Here is a 14,116-nt window from a genome sequence, read left to right on the forward strand (position 1 = left end):
ATGAACGATCATCATTTAAATAAACAGCCAACTTATCGTTAACCTTAATCTTTTAAATTGTTTACTTCAGAGGAACTGGTTATTAAGAATTTGGCTCTTCAAACAAGAATTTTAAAAGTATATATTAGTACAAGGTCAACAAATTAGTCACTAAAAAGTACAAAAACATACCTTTGTAGATTTGAAGAAGGTATCAGGCTGTTTTTGGACTTATTTCAGTGTGTAAAGTGATACAGTTTTAGTAATCATAGCGCTTCACTTTTTCCACATTTTATGTTACAGCCTTATTCCAAAATGGATTAAATTAAATTTCTTTCCTCAAAATTCTACACACAATACCCCATAAAGACAACAAGAAAAAATATTTTTTTAAATTCTTGCACATTTATTAAAAATAAAAAAACCTGAAAAATCACATGTACATAAGTATTGTCAGCCTTTGCCGTGAAGCTCTAAATTGAGCTCAGCTACATTCGGTTTCCACTGATCATTCTTGAGATGTTCCAGCAGCTTAATTGGAGTTCACCTGTGGTCAATTCAGCTGATTGGACATGATTTGAAAAGGCATCATGTCTTTGATGCCTGTCTATATAAGGTCCCCGGGTAGACAGTGCTTTGTCAAAGCATAAACCAAGCATGAAGACAAAGGAATTATCCTCCAAGATTGACCTCCGAGAAAGGATTTTCTCAAGGCACACGGCTGAGGAAGGTTACAGAAAAAATTCTGCAGCTCTGAAAGTTCCAATAAGCACAGTGGCCTCCATCATCCGTAAGTGGAACCACCTGGACTCTTCATAGAGCTGGCCGGCCATCTAAGCTGAGTGATCGGGAAAAAGGGGCTTAGGCAATGAGGTGATTGATAACCCGATGATCACTCTGTTTGAGCTTCTTCTGTGGAGAGAGGAGAACCTTACAGAAGGACAACCATCAGTGCAGCAATCCACCAATCAAGCCTGTATGGTAGAGTGGCCAGACGGAAGACACTCCCTGCCTGGAACTTGCCAAAAGTCATCTGAAGGACTCTCAGATAATAAGAAACAAAATTCTCTAGTCGGATGAGACTAAAATTGAACTTTTTGGAGTGAATGCAAGGTGTTACACTTTTGGAGAGAACCAGGCATCGCTCATCACCAGGCAATGTACAGATACATCCTGAATAAAACCTGCTTCAGAGTGCTCTTGACCTCAGACCGGTGCAACGATTCATCTTCCAGCAGGACAATGACCCAAAGCACACCACTAAAGCATCAATGGAGTGGCTTCACAACAACTCAGTGAATGTCCTTGAGTGGCCCAGCCAGAGCCCAGACCTAAATCCTATTGAACATCTCTGGACAGATCTGAAAATGGCTGTACACCGTCGCTTCCCATCCAACCGTATAGAGCTTGAGAGGTACTGCAAAGAGGAATGGCCAAAAAAGACAGGTGTGCCAAGCTTGTGGCATCATATTCAAAAAGAATTGAGGCTGTAATTGCTGCCAAAGGTGCATCAACAAAGTATTGAGCAAAGGCTGTGAATACTTATGTGCATGTGATCTTTCAGGTTATTTATTTTTAATAAATTTGCAACTATTTCAAAAAAATAAAAACATTTCACATTGTCATTATGGGGTATTGTGTGTAGAATTGAGGAAATAAATGAGTTTAACTCATTTTGGAATAAAGCTATAACATAAAAAAATGTGGAAAAAGTGAGGCGCTATGAATACTTTCCAGATGCACTGTAGATTATATAACACTTTTAAAATTCAGATAAATCTTTTTCCCCGATTCAATACTACTTTTACCAAAAATACCAGTTGCTCCATGCGTTCAGTATCAGATTCATATCTTAAAATGAAACAACCTAATTTAGATGTAGTTTGAGCTTACAGACTTGCAATGACAAGAACAACTGGATGAGTTATGAACAACAATTCTATCCTGGTTGTTGCTAGAAGGAATACAGCTGCTGCCAGATGTTAACTAGAATTATTTATATTATTTATTACATTTCCCATTAATTGTATTTTATTAACATCTACCCCCACCCCAACTCTAAACCCAAGCAAAAACAGTAATTATTGTTGTATTACTGTAATAATAAAAATAATTCTTATTAACTTCCAGCCACAGATATCTCCCTTTTAGACTTTACCTACAACTCTGAATTCGGTCAGAGTCAATAATACTTTGTCCTTCAGCAAATAATCAGGAAATTTTCACTCCGAAAATAACTAATCCTTTAATCCCATCAATAGATCTTGGTTATTGATCAGTGATTAATCATTATTATCTCTAGTCAAGATCCAAAACAAAGGCCCAGGGAAGTCCAACAGATTTTTGATGCTCACCGTAAAAATCCTGGAACCTGTTCGATCAAAGGCGATACAGTACACAGCAGAGAGATGTCCCAGGATCCTCCTGTGCATCTTCATGTGCTGATAATTGCTGACAGGGTTGATGGAGCTGAAGCGCTGGGCTCCTGTGAGCTCTCTGCCTCGGCACACCTCCACTACAAAGAAAGATAGGAAACCCACTCAGAACACTTGACGTTTAAGCTCCATTTCTGCCAAGACATGAAGTCATGAAAGTGTGCCCCAATTTGCATACTCGAATACATAAGATTGGACATTACTGCCACCCCACGCGTTGACCAGAGCTGGTTCTGGAAGTATTCTTATACTTTATCCTCATTGCTTTAAAGGGTTAGTTCACAAAGACATGAAAATTCAATTATTCATTATTTCACCCTTACGCTGGAACCTTTCTTCGTCTTCAGAACACAAATGAAGAGATTTTTGATGAAATCTGAGAGCTGTCATCTTCCATAGACAGTAGAGCTGCATGATTCTGGCTAAAATGAGAATCGCGATTTTTTTGCTTAAAATAAAGATCACGATTTTCTCACGATTCTGTATATGTTAAATAAAGGTATGGTAAAAACAAACACATGGCACAACATCGATAATAATATTATGTGGTCTACTGGTTTTTATAAATAATTCTATTCTACTTATAATAATTATGATGTTAAATTATTATGTTTGAGGAGATATTTGCTTGCATTCGGTCATAAAAAAATCAGACATTTGCCATTATCAGACTATATTCAACAACAACAAAGGCTAGAGTAGTTATACTGACATTGTAAACACTTATTTTCATGCACAACTGTGGGTTCGCTATGAAAGAAAAAAAACATCTAATGCTTGACTTAATCATAACTCTAAAATGCGATATGATTATTTAAATGAAGTGCACACTTTCGGTTTCATTTTGACTGCTAAGTGCTTGTTCATACTTCGCGCGGCTCCCAAACGATCACTCTGTGCCACGAACTGAATATTATTTACAACTTTATAACCTGTTATTTGCAACATATGCAGGTTCTGTTCACTAAAGTAGAAGCGTGCATCTATCAAGTAGAGCGCGCGCACGCGCCCTCTCTGTGATAACAGCTCACGGCCAGAAGCTCACGTCACGTGTAATTTCCCGGCTGCGAAAACATCATTATATGAAGACAAAAAATGACATTTTTAGTTGAATTATACCTTATAAATACATAGTGACTCATTCAACATCAGTTGGAGGTGTCAGTGTCACTGAGCAACGTATGTGAAACAATAAACAGACTTGTGCAGCCGCCTTTTCTTCTCTCCTGAACTTGACAATATGATTGGCAGAATCGTAGAAATGCTGGATTAAGATCGTCTAGGGCAGGGGTCTTAAACTCAATTTACCTGGGGGCCGCAGGAGGCAAAGTCTGGGTGAGGCTGGGCCGCATAAGGGATTACACAAAAAAAAAGTCCTCAAATGTCATTATTAACAGTTTTAATTATTTCTTCTGAACATGAAGTGTCCTGAACATTAATAGAACATTGAGTGAAGATTATGAACAGTTCTTCTGAACATGGCATCTTTTCCCTACTCCTTGCTGCCAGAGACTTGACAGCGCTTCTTTTCACAAATCTGAACCACATTTGGCTTTAGAGCGGAAGCAGTTGAGACCCTCAGTATGGAACTTGGGGAGGGGGGGGGGGGGGGGTGATTGGTGCAGATCTGCAGAGTGGATGCGCGCGTACTGAAGAGCGGTGTTATTGCGCACGTACTGATCAGCTGTGTTGTCACGCGCCTACTGAAGGGCGGGACCGAAGGTGTGCCGCGTTGCGGGGCTACTTTTGATCATTTTGGAAGGGCACTTTCTATCCAAGACTAAAAAGGGCATGTGCACTGCACAGGTTGAGCCCTATGTGTGCACGTGCCTGCCCTCACCTAAAAAAAGGCGTATACATGTATAAATAAAACACCCCCACCCCACTCCAGTCACATCAGTCTGTACCAGTCTGTATCTACCTATAATATATATAAGATGCAGGCTGTAGCTAGGTAGGTGGCAGGCTGCAGATAGGTAGCTAAGTGGCAGGCAGGGGCGGGAACAGCTTACCTTGGTTCTGGCCGGCGCGAGTTCTCTCCCGTCACTTCCCGCCCGTCACAGCGTCTAACAAAGAAGCGGGGTGCGTGGTGACGTCACCGGCATCCCCGACCCTTTGTTTACACGGCGGGCGGGGGAATCCCAGTGACCGCTGTGTACGGATAGAATCAGCGGAGCGGGGAGCGCTCCGCTGATTCTGTCAGTGTACAGCGGTCGGCGCGGGCCACAAAATATTGCACTGAGGGCCGCAAATGGCCCGCGGGCCGCGAGTTTGAGACCCCTGGTCTAGGGGGTCGAATCGAGATCGCGATCTTTAAATTGTGCAGCTCTAATAGATTAATTGTGCAGCTCTAATAGACAGCAAGCTTCTCAACTCTTTCAAAGTCCAGAATAATACCCAAAACATTCTCAAAACAAACCATATGCCAACGGTGATTGAATCGGGATTTCATTCATCTTTATTTCTATAGACCTTTTTCTTAGAACGCAAAATAACCCATTATGTATGCACAAGGAGGATGCTAAAAACGTCCGGTCGGCAGCTGATGTGTATAAAGTCTCACATTTGTACTAAAGATGGGTACCGAAACTTGGTACTTCATTGGTATCGGTGCTAAATTATAAAAAATCGAAAGTATCGATAAGCTCTGACGTTAGCGGTTCAGCTATCGATACTGGAGAATTATTGCTGAATAAGCATTACTTAGGCAATGCAGTGGCGCAGTAGGTAGTGCTGTCGTCTCACAGCAAGAAGGTCGCTGGGTCGAACCTCGGCTCAGTTGGCGTTTCTGTGTAGAGTTTGTATGTTCTCCCTGCCTTCGCGTGGGTTTCCTCCGGGTGCTCCAGTTTCCCACACAGTCCAAAGACATGCGGTACAGATTAATTGGGTAGGCTAAATTGTCTGTAGTGTATGAGTGTGTGTGTGCATGTGTGTGTGGGTGTTTCCCAGAGATGGGTTGCGGCTAGAAGGGCATCCGCTGTGTAAAAACTTGCTGGATAAGTTGGCGGTTCATTCCGCGGTGGCGACCCCGGATTAATAAAGGGACTAAGCAGACAAGAAAAGGAATGAATGAACAAACATTACTTACGGTAGCATAATTTAACTGACCAACCTTTTTTATTTTCCGATATTAGTCGGTCTGCACAGTTGACAATTTCACATGAGAAATGCTTGTGTTTTCGGCCAAAAGTACAACGACGAGCACAACAAGTAAAAAAGCCTTCACACTTAGTGGAGGGTCGCGCTAAGCGCACACACATAGCTTGTGACACAGACTCGTGCACATACACAGCTCGTAAACTTGCAGAGTGGCAGAGTGGCCCTCTGCGTTTCACTTTCCATTGACTTTTAATAGAGTGGCTTCAAGCATTGGCTAAATGAATTATGGGTTAGTTATCAATGAGTCACATTGGGTCTGTTGTTTGCTGCAAAAGTTGAGAAATGTTCAACTTTTCAATTGCCAACACAGGTGTCGACCAATTAGATTAGTTTATGTGAATACTAGCGCAGACACTATCCAATCACAATCATGCAACAGAATTGAACAGCGGTCTGTCAAAATGGGGGAAAGCTTACTATCATAGTTGGAAGTCACCCAGTGCTTTGTGATCACTCATGACGATTACAATGTCATGTGAATGGGTCATTACATATGATCCACCAGTGCTTTGTTTCAAACAGAGGAAATTGTGGGCTTGCATCATGAAAGTGTATACTCTCTACTGACTAAAAGAAACTACTGAAAAGTCATCACTTTTGTTTTACGTGCACACAAATGTATTCTCAGATTTAACCACTGTAGGCATATAGACTGCATCGAGTATGTTTCGGGGTATTTTTGATGAGGGAGCTATCAGGTTTCAACTAACATTTGTTCATCTGCACTCCATAGAAGAACAAAGGTCTCCGGGGGTTTGGGATGACGTAAGGGTGAGTAATTAATAACAGAATTTTCATTTTATTGTGAACTAACCCTTTAAAGTCATGATTTAACTGTTATAACCCATGAAGGCCCAAACAAACCAGCTATAAGATGAATCAAAACGTCACAAGCTGATTTAGAATTCAGTTAAGTAGTATTTAAATCGAACAAAAAGCATCAAGTGTGCAAACTATGTCATGTAACGTTAGTAGGGATGTAACGGTATTGTAAATACCGTCATACCGCAATAATAATTTTTTTCGATATTACCGAAGTCGCATGACTCGGTAAAACTATAGGTCTTCTGTGAAAATTTGCTCAGGCGAATGAAGCGAACGGGAGGTAGCGAAAACTACAATTCCCATCAGCCCATGCTTGACCATCATCCCTTGCGGTCTGTTGTCGCTACAGATCCAGTAATGCGGAAATGGAGTGTGCTGCTAGAAGCGGGGATGAAAAAGAGCTGGAAAACTCTAAAGCGGGTGTTGTCGCCGCAGGCGTACTGAATAGCGGTGTTGTCGCGCGAGTTCTTATCAGCTGTGTTGTCGCGCGCGTACTGAATAGCGGTGTTGTCAGCACACTGTTCAGATTGATGCAGACATGAGACCTCTATCTCACTCATGGTTAGTCCTCTCAAGTGGGGGAAAGACAATGCACAACGTTACCCACTGCTGTCAACCTGGGCCAAGTCATATCTCTCTTGTCCCAGAAACCTCAGTCCCAAATGAGAGGGTTTTTTCTGTTGCAAGGGACATTGTAAATACCTAGAGATACCAGCTTTTACCAGATTATATTTATATAATAATTTACCTTTAAACCCATCTCTATCTAAGTGAGTGAGTGATTAAATGTTGAATGTGATGAGTTTTCAACAATACTAAATTGAAACTTTATTTTTTTACATGGTTTAATATTTTTTTTGTTATTAAAATTGAAGTTTCTGTTTCAAAGCTAACAGATAGATGGCTAATTTGTATGTCATTGATACTTTTGGCACTTTTTTGGAGTATTTTCATAAGTTTTGTTTTTTCCTGTAAATGATTCAATAAATACCGTACCGTGACATTCATACCGAGGTATTACCGAACTGTGAAATTCTGATACCGTTACATCCCTAAACGTTAGACATATCTTCAATGAGTCAGACGGACAATGTCATCTTGCATAATTTTCTAACATCAATGTTCACGACGCTATGCAGCATCCTTTTTTCCCACTCAGTTCCTCAGGGTGCATTAATGGTTTTTCCTCACTTCCTAGATATGAGTCCCTCATACAAGCAATTACTGCATAACAAGGTTACTAAGTGTTTTCCTTCATCCACAATATGCTTAAGAATAAACTATTTTTGCCTATTTCTCCAATATCCAGAGTCTTTTCCAGTACTTTTCTAAGGAACCATTTAGGATGGCATATTTGCCACAATACCATTGTTCTCTTTTTTTAAAGACTTTTAAATATTTAACTATTATGGCACTAAAATTAGTTACCCAATAGTAAAACTAAAACTTTGGTAAAGCCATTCATCTAAGTTTTTTTTTTGTGCTGGGATATTTTAAATCCAAATTAATCTCAGGATCAAGGTATCAACTGTTATCATTATTATTACCCATTTAGTAAGACAGGTTATTATGAACATGACATTTCCAAGCACTTCATCCAAAATCGAAGCATTTTTTAAACCCTGGAACACTAGATTAAAATTCCAGCATTTTCAAGGATTTCCAGCACCTGATCGAACCCTGCTAAAGATACTCACCAATATTTGCATCCTTGCAGTTTAAAGGCCTCTCTGGTGGTCTCCCTCTGTGAAGGGCTGCGAATGTAGAGGTTTTCCATCTGCTAGCGCAGCAGTCTGGAGATATTGAGAGAAAGCAGATAGTGGTGACAATTAGACTTGGATAACTGAGGAACTATCCAATGCTGTGGGTCTGAATCACCTGATCTCACCTTTTGATGTTCGGAGTAAAGAGTGTCTCCCGGCCCCCAGTAGAGAGTGCACTCCTGGCACACCAGACGGGACCTCTCGGTCCAGAACCGGACCGATTTGCTTGCATATCTGCAAAAGGTGGTCTGGTGCAATATGCCTGTTGGCTGTGACCTATCAAAGGGAGAGATTTAAGTTCATTTTCATATCTGCTTCCCAATAGTTTTCAACTATCAGTAACGAACTTTCAACTTTCAGTAACGAAATTAATTATGGGTTAGTTATCATTGAGTCAAGTTGGGTCTGTTGATTGCTCCAAAAGTTGAGAAATTTTCAACTTTTCAATTTTTAACGCCGGTGTCAACCAATTAGATTAGTTTATGTGAATACTAGCGCAGACACTATCCAATCACAATTATGCGACAGAATTTAATAGTGGTCTGTCTCAAATGTATTCTCCGATTTAACCACTGAAGGACTGCTTCGAGTATGTTTCGGGGTATTTTTCTGGACATCTCAGTTGGGAAACGTTGCGTTCAATGGAGGATGAGGGAGCTCTCAGGGAGCTTTATCTGCTTCCCAAAATATTTCAAGGCAAAAACAGATGAAGAATTTACAAACACTGTAGATAAACACTTTGGGTGCTTTCTCACCTGTGGATCGATACTCTTATACCGAAACAGGGATTAAAATAGTTACATTGTTGCTCTTTGTACTTGGTGCGGTTCGCTTTTACACGGCAAAGTTTCTAAACGGACCAAAAGAGCTAAAACAAGTCTTGTGTGAGTAAACTCTTCTCAAATTGGTCAGTTTCACTGTTTATTTTGCAGAGTCCCACTCAGCTGTCATGAGTCCCTATTTGAAGTTATGACGATGAACAATAGCCCCTTTCACACATACAGACCTTTCCGGAAAATTACCAGCAATTTTCCGGAAAGGTTGTATGTGTAAACAGGCCCTTTTTGAAAATACCGGTAAATTCGTTCTGGCTATTTTCCGGAAAGAGAAGTTGTAACATTACCGGTAATTTGCCGGAATGCTGCGCTGTGTGAATGCAGAAGGAAGATTGCCGTAATAAGCGCGTCCACGTCTAGAACGTGGCTGACGTGAGACACCTGCTTTAGCCAATCACAACAGTCAGACGCATTCACGTGCGCGCGGTTTATGAGAATAAAAGCCTTTGAATATTATTTCCAGACACCTTTAGCTGCTAGATGTTAGTCAGATAATGTTTCTATGTTCCTTCTTAATGCTGTGTAAATAATTATCGATAAAATGTTTATGATAATCCGTTGTTTACCTTCAAGCTTTGCGTGTGCCCGTGAGCGCCCATAGCGCCAGCACACACACATATCAAAATGTTTCCCTATGTTTTCATTAGAGTTGTACTCAATACTGATCCACCCGAAGAGTTTGTAATGTAGTCAAATGTTTACAAACACAAGCGCAGCCGTTTAGAGGTCATTTCTGGTTAATGATGTCAGAATTTACCGGCATTTCGCGATGGATGTGTGAATGCTCTTTTCAGGAAAATTTCCGTAACGTCCTCGCCTGTGTGAACAGCGCTTTTTTGAATATACCGGTAAAGTCGTTCCGGAAATTTTCCAGAAATTTACTGGTATCACTGTGTGAAAGGGGCTAGTGAGACATTATGAGCGAAAAGCTGTGCTTTTATTTTGAATGGTGACACCCACCGTCGTCACCAGATAAAAAATCAGATGTAAGACTTTCTCATACATAGCCGTTGGATAGAATTATGCATTACATTACAGAGAGAAATAACAGACAATCTAAGACTGAAGTTCGGTCAATTTTCCCAACGGATAAACAGCTCTCACTGATAGTTCAGCATGCTTTCACTTTCGTATTTTACATGAAACGCACATTTACTGGTAGGAATGACATCCCACCCAACTCATCATTCTCTCTTCATATAGCTATATATGCCTATCTCCACGATGGATGTCCAGCGCTCTCCAGCCTCTGGCACCTAGACTGCAGCTCTGCACAAGACTTTGGCCATAGGAGAAATGGTTGTGCCCAACTGAGCCTGGTTTCTCTCGAGGTTTTTTAATTCTTCAATTTCGCCAATTGGTGATGTTTTTTTTTCCCCTCGCCGCTGTCGCCACTGGCTTGCATGGTTCAAGACCCGTGGAGCTGCGCATCGATGGATATGCTCTTCAGTGTTTGAACTCCAAGCACTAAATATTAAACCACACTGAACTAAGCTGAACTTTTAACATTGAAAACTGAACTGACACTGTTTTAAGTTACTATAATCTTCTATGTGAAGCTGCTTTGACACAATCTACTTTGTAAAAGCGCTATTGAAATAAAGATTAATTGAATTGAACATTTTAATAAACACTGCTATATAGCCTGTCTCAGATCCTATTGCTTTCTCATTACAATTGATCCACTCCAGAGTTTGTTTCAATCGAGCCGAGACCACCTCATTCAGGCGATCTCGGACCAATAATTTTGGCGCGGATCAGAGCATGATTGCTTGATTTACATATGCCAAACGAACTGCGCTAACTGGGGAAATGCACCAGGTTCTGAAACAAAAGTCTAAGTGCGAAAGCATCCTTAAAAAAAAAAAAAAGTTAAAATATTAAAAAAGAACTCAATATTATTAACATACATAAAATAAGATACTAATCGAAAAATTTGTTCTGATAATTATTCTACCATTTTTTGAAGAATTGACATTTTAAAATAATTCTCCTTTGAGTGATGTCCATAAGTGAATCTAGAATCAACCTAAAAAACAATAATAGATCTTTACACAATGTGTAAGCAATTAAAGTGGTAAGTTTCGGAAATTAAATAAGACAGTTTAACGTGAGTCTAAAGGCAAACTGTATTGTGCAAAATATAGGACCCTATAATTACAGTGGTTAAAAAAGGACAAAATAACAGAACATAGACTTAAAAACAGCATGTATTTAAATGTTTGAAATTTATTTCATTACTAATATTGATCTCAAAAACTAATCAAAATATTAATTTAAAAAATCTTTTTTAAATGTTGAAACTGCATGATCCACGTGTATGATTGTCGCCATTTCATTTGCAACATATACTGAAGCATTGTATATTGAATATATTTTTATTATCATTACTGCGATTATAATTTTACTACTATATTTGTACCATTATTTATTAAATAAAAACAATTTCCATAAGCATAAATGTTTAAGAAATAGACAGAAACAAGGTACTATATATTTGTACAGCAGAAAGTTCATCTAAAATCAAGTAGTAAAAGTTATAATACAATTATTAAAACTACAGAAATAAATCAAATATTCACAACAAATGAAAAATAGAAATAGTTTGTATTTTTAAACAATTAAAATTTTCTTTTAAATTTAGTCCAATTTTTTTTGTTAAATTTAACTAGCCATTTAATAGTCCACAAAAACTTAAATAGAACAAAAAAACTATTGTTAAAAACAGAATATAGATGAATGTCTACATAAAGACAAGGGGGAAAAAATAATAACACAGCTTACATGGGACCCTAATAATAGCAATGCTTATCTATTACACCTACTTATCTAAGGCTTATCTGTCGTATTGTTAAATTAGGAACATTTATACACCTTAACGCCACATAACGAAACTGTCCACGGTCACGACCCTTCAGGAAAACATAAATAAAAAGCTCGTCTCATGTGGCAGAGTGCAAGGAGTTTATGCAAAACGTGTGAGCTTATCCGCCAATCAGAGAACAGATCACATGCAAAATACAAATCAGACAGGGAGTCCTGATATCGGATTGGCTGATTTAACATGCTGACGTAGCCACAACCCGACGAGGCCCCACCCTAACTGCAATACAGCACTGAAACAAGCAGTCAAAACACAAACCCCTCAACGTTTAATTTCGCGACACAACAGCCCGATTTAAAGTCAAATATTTTACGCCTTTATATATATGTAATAACGAAAGAAAACATTTAACATGGCGGTCTTTTAAAATAGTACACATTTGATGATGAAATAAACTCGTGTTAGATTTAAAGCCATGCCAACATGCACATGTTCCAGAAAAAAAAAAAATCAAAACACTTACCAAATCTTCATAAGATCTCGGGTGTTCATTTCCTTCCCAATCCAACCGACGTGGAAGGAGCTTTCGGGAAAAAAATAATAAAAATAAATATGTTGAATTACGGCGAAAAGACCAAGTTATCCTGATAATAACAGCGTAAAATGTAAACAAGTTCAAGGCGAGCGCTAATGAAGAGTGTGATCTTGTCAATTCCGTGATTCAATCCATAAGGAAAGAAACACACACTGACGGACGGACATAAAGGCTGAAGTAATCGAGTAACACACCTGATTTTCCTCCAGTTCACACACCAGAGCCTGCAACAGATGAGAATGAGCGGTGTTTCAGTGCTCTGGTCCAGATGAGCATCATTTTAAACACTGTACTCTTATTAAAAGTCTCGATGACTAAAGTCAACTCACCTCGGCCGCTTTCCGACACGGCCCCGTGCTCAGATAGCGCGATATCAAGTAATATAACTCTGCGAAAGGACACGGTGAGAGGGTTTAGTATTTCATTTAGGACACAGAAACTATCAAAGTACCTGTTAATAACATCCCCAAATGTTACTTTTTGTGGCTTACCCGATTCGAGGGGTGAAATACTCCCATTTCTGGCTGTGGTATCGGCCATAGCTCAAAGACTACGGTGTTTGGAGACGAACTTTATGTGTAGTTTGTAAATTATATAATTATTTAACGTCGATTGCAGGCTTCGTGCGCCTCCACGATTGCTCCCGCTTTATGTTCGGCCAGTTTTCGGTCGCCATTGGAAGTATGAGGCCTGAGCTCATTGCTACTTCCGCTTGAACGCCGGAAGCAGGGGGAGGGGTGTGTGTAACCGCTCGTCCGCTTCACCAAAACAGAAGCCACGCGGAGGTTTAAAACTCCTAGCCTAATTCAAAACATTAGATTTTCACGTTTTTCCAAACGAATAGTTCCTCAAAGAACAACGAAAACCCGCGTTCGTGCTGAAACAATGTCGGACGGCTGCTGTGTGACGTCACGTGAAATGGCGACAGCAGAACCGTTCGCCTTTTGTCTATAAAGTAGTCGGTTTGAATAATGTTTGAAGATATGCAAACAACTAAAACTCGATACTCCGCTTCTAGTTATCACATTTTACATGGGATCACGTGATGTATGAATCCAATGAAAGCACCATTTAACAGACTGTATAGATATAAAAAGTTACAGTGGCTACCAAAACATTAAAACAAAATGTCTCAGTCTCTTTGCATGGCACATCCAAGCAAGTGTTTTTAGAGTTTTCACAAGGACACGTTTCTTACAAAACATTTAGCTAAATAAGCTGTTCATATTGTTTATAACCAGTGCCAGACAGAACCTGCTGACATGTTTTTTGCAGTTTCTGCACAGAATATTGTTTTAAAATTGCAGATTTATGTTGAATGGTTTCGAGAGTAACTAAACACCTAACCAGTGATGAAAAGAGTACTGAAAAATCATACTCAAGTTAAAGTATCATTATTTGCCTAAAAATGTGGTGCAAATAGAGTAAAAGTATCTGTTGTAAAAATTACTCAAAGCATGAGTAAAAAGTAGACATTTCAAAAGACGTGAGTTTTACTTTGTGAAAAGCTGATGCGTTTACATGTGATTTGTGAGAACATAACATTATGTAGTGCATTTAGTTATTGCACAGCAGGCACACAATGTCATAAGACGTGAATATTAGGTTAGATTTAGGTTGTGATGTCAGATGACCAAAACTCAATGTCTAGCCAGCGTCTAAGCACAATGTTATCTTGATATTCAATAATGACGAGTGAC

The 14,116-nt window shown here is 39.4% G+C and overlaps 1 protein-coding gene across 3 annotated transcripts in view; it reads right to left on the reverse strand.

The window, feature by feature from the left end:
- Positions 1-13,101, reverse strand: part of brwd1 (bromodomain and WD repeat domain containing 1) — a 1,114,631-nt gene extending 1,101,530 nt beyond the window's left edge. For all 3 annotated transcript variants that reach the window (XR_015508883.1, XR_015508882.1, XM_087283468.1), the window contains exons 1-7: positions 12,908-13,101; positions 12,746-12,804; positions 12,611-12,640; positions 12,345-12,404; positions 8,287-8,437; positions 8,096-8,191; positions 2,334-2,494 (exon numbers count right to left, since the gene is read on the reverse strand). Coding sequence is in view for 1 of the 3 variants with exons in the window: in XM_087283468.1 (XP_087139594.1) it covers positions 2,334-2,494; positions 8,096-8,191; positions 8,287-8,437; positions 12,345-12,404; positions 12,611-12,640; positions 12,746-12,804; positions 12,908-12,956 (606 nt within the window). In the remaining 2 variants the exon portion in view is untranslated. The remainder of the gene's footprint in view (positions 1-2,333; positions 2,495-8,095; positions 8,192-8,286; positions 8,438-12,344; positions 12,405-12,610; positions 12,641-12,745; positions 12,805-12,907) is intronic.
- Positions 13,102-14,116: the final 1,015 nt, after the last annotated feature.

The sequence above is a fragment of the Danio rerio genome, chromosome 15, assembly GCF_052040795.2.
Source record: "Danio rerio strain M-AB ecotype USA chromosome 15, GRCz13ab, whole genome shotgun sequence".
NCBI classification, from domain to species: domain Eukaryota; kingdom Metazoa; phylum Chordata; class Actinopteri; order Cypriniformes; family Danionidae; genus Danio; species Danio rerio.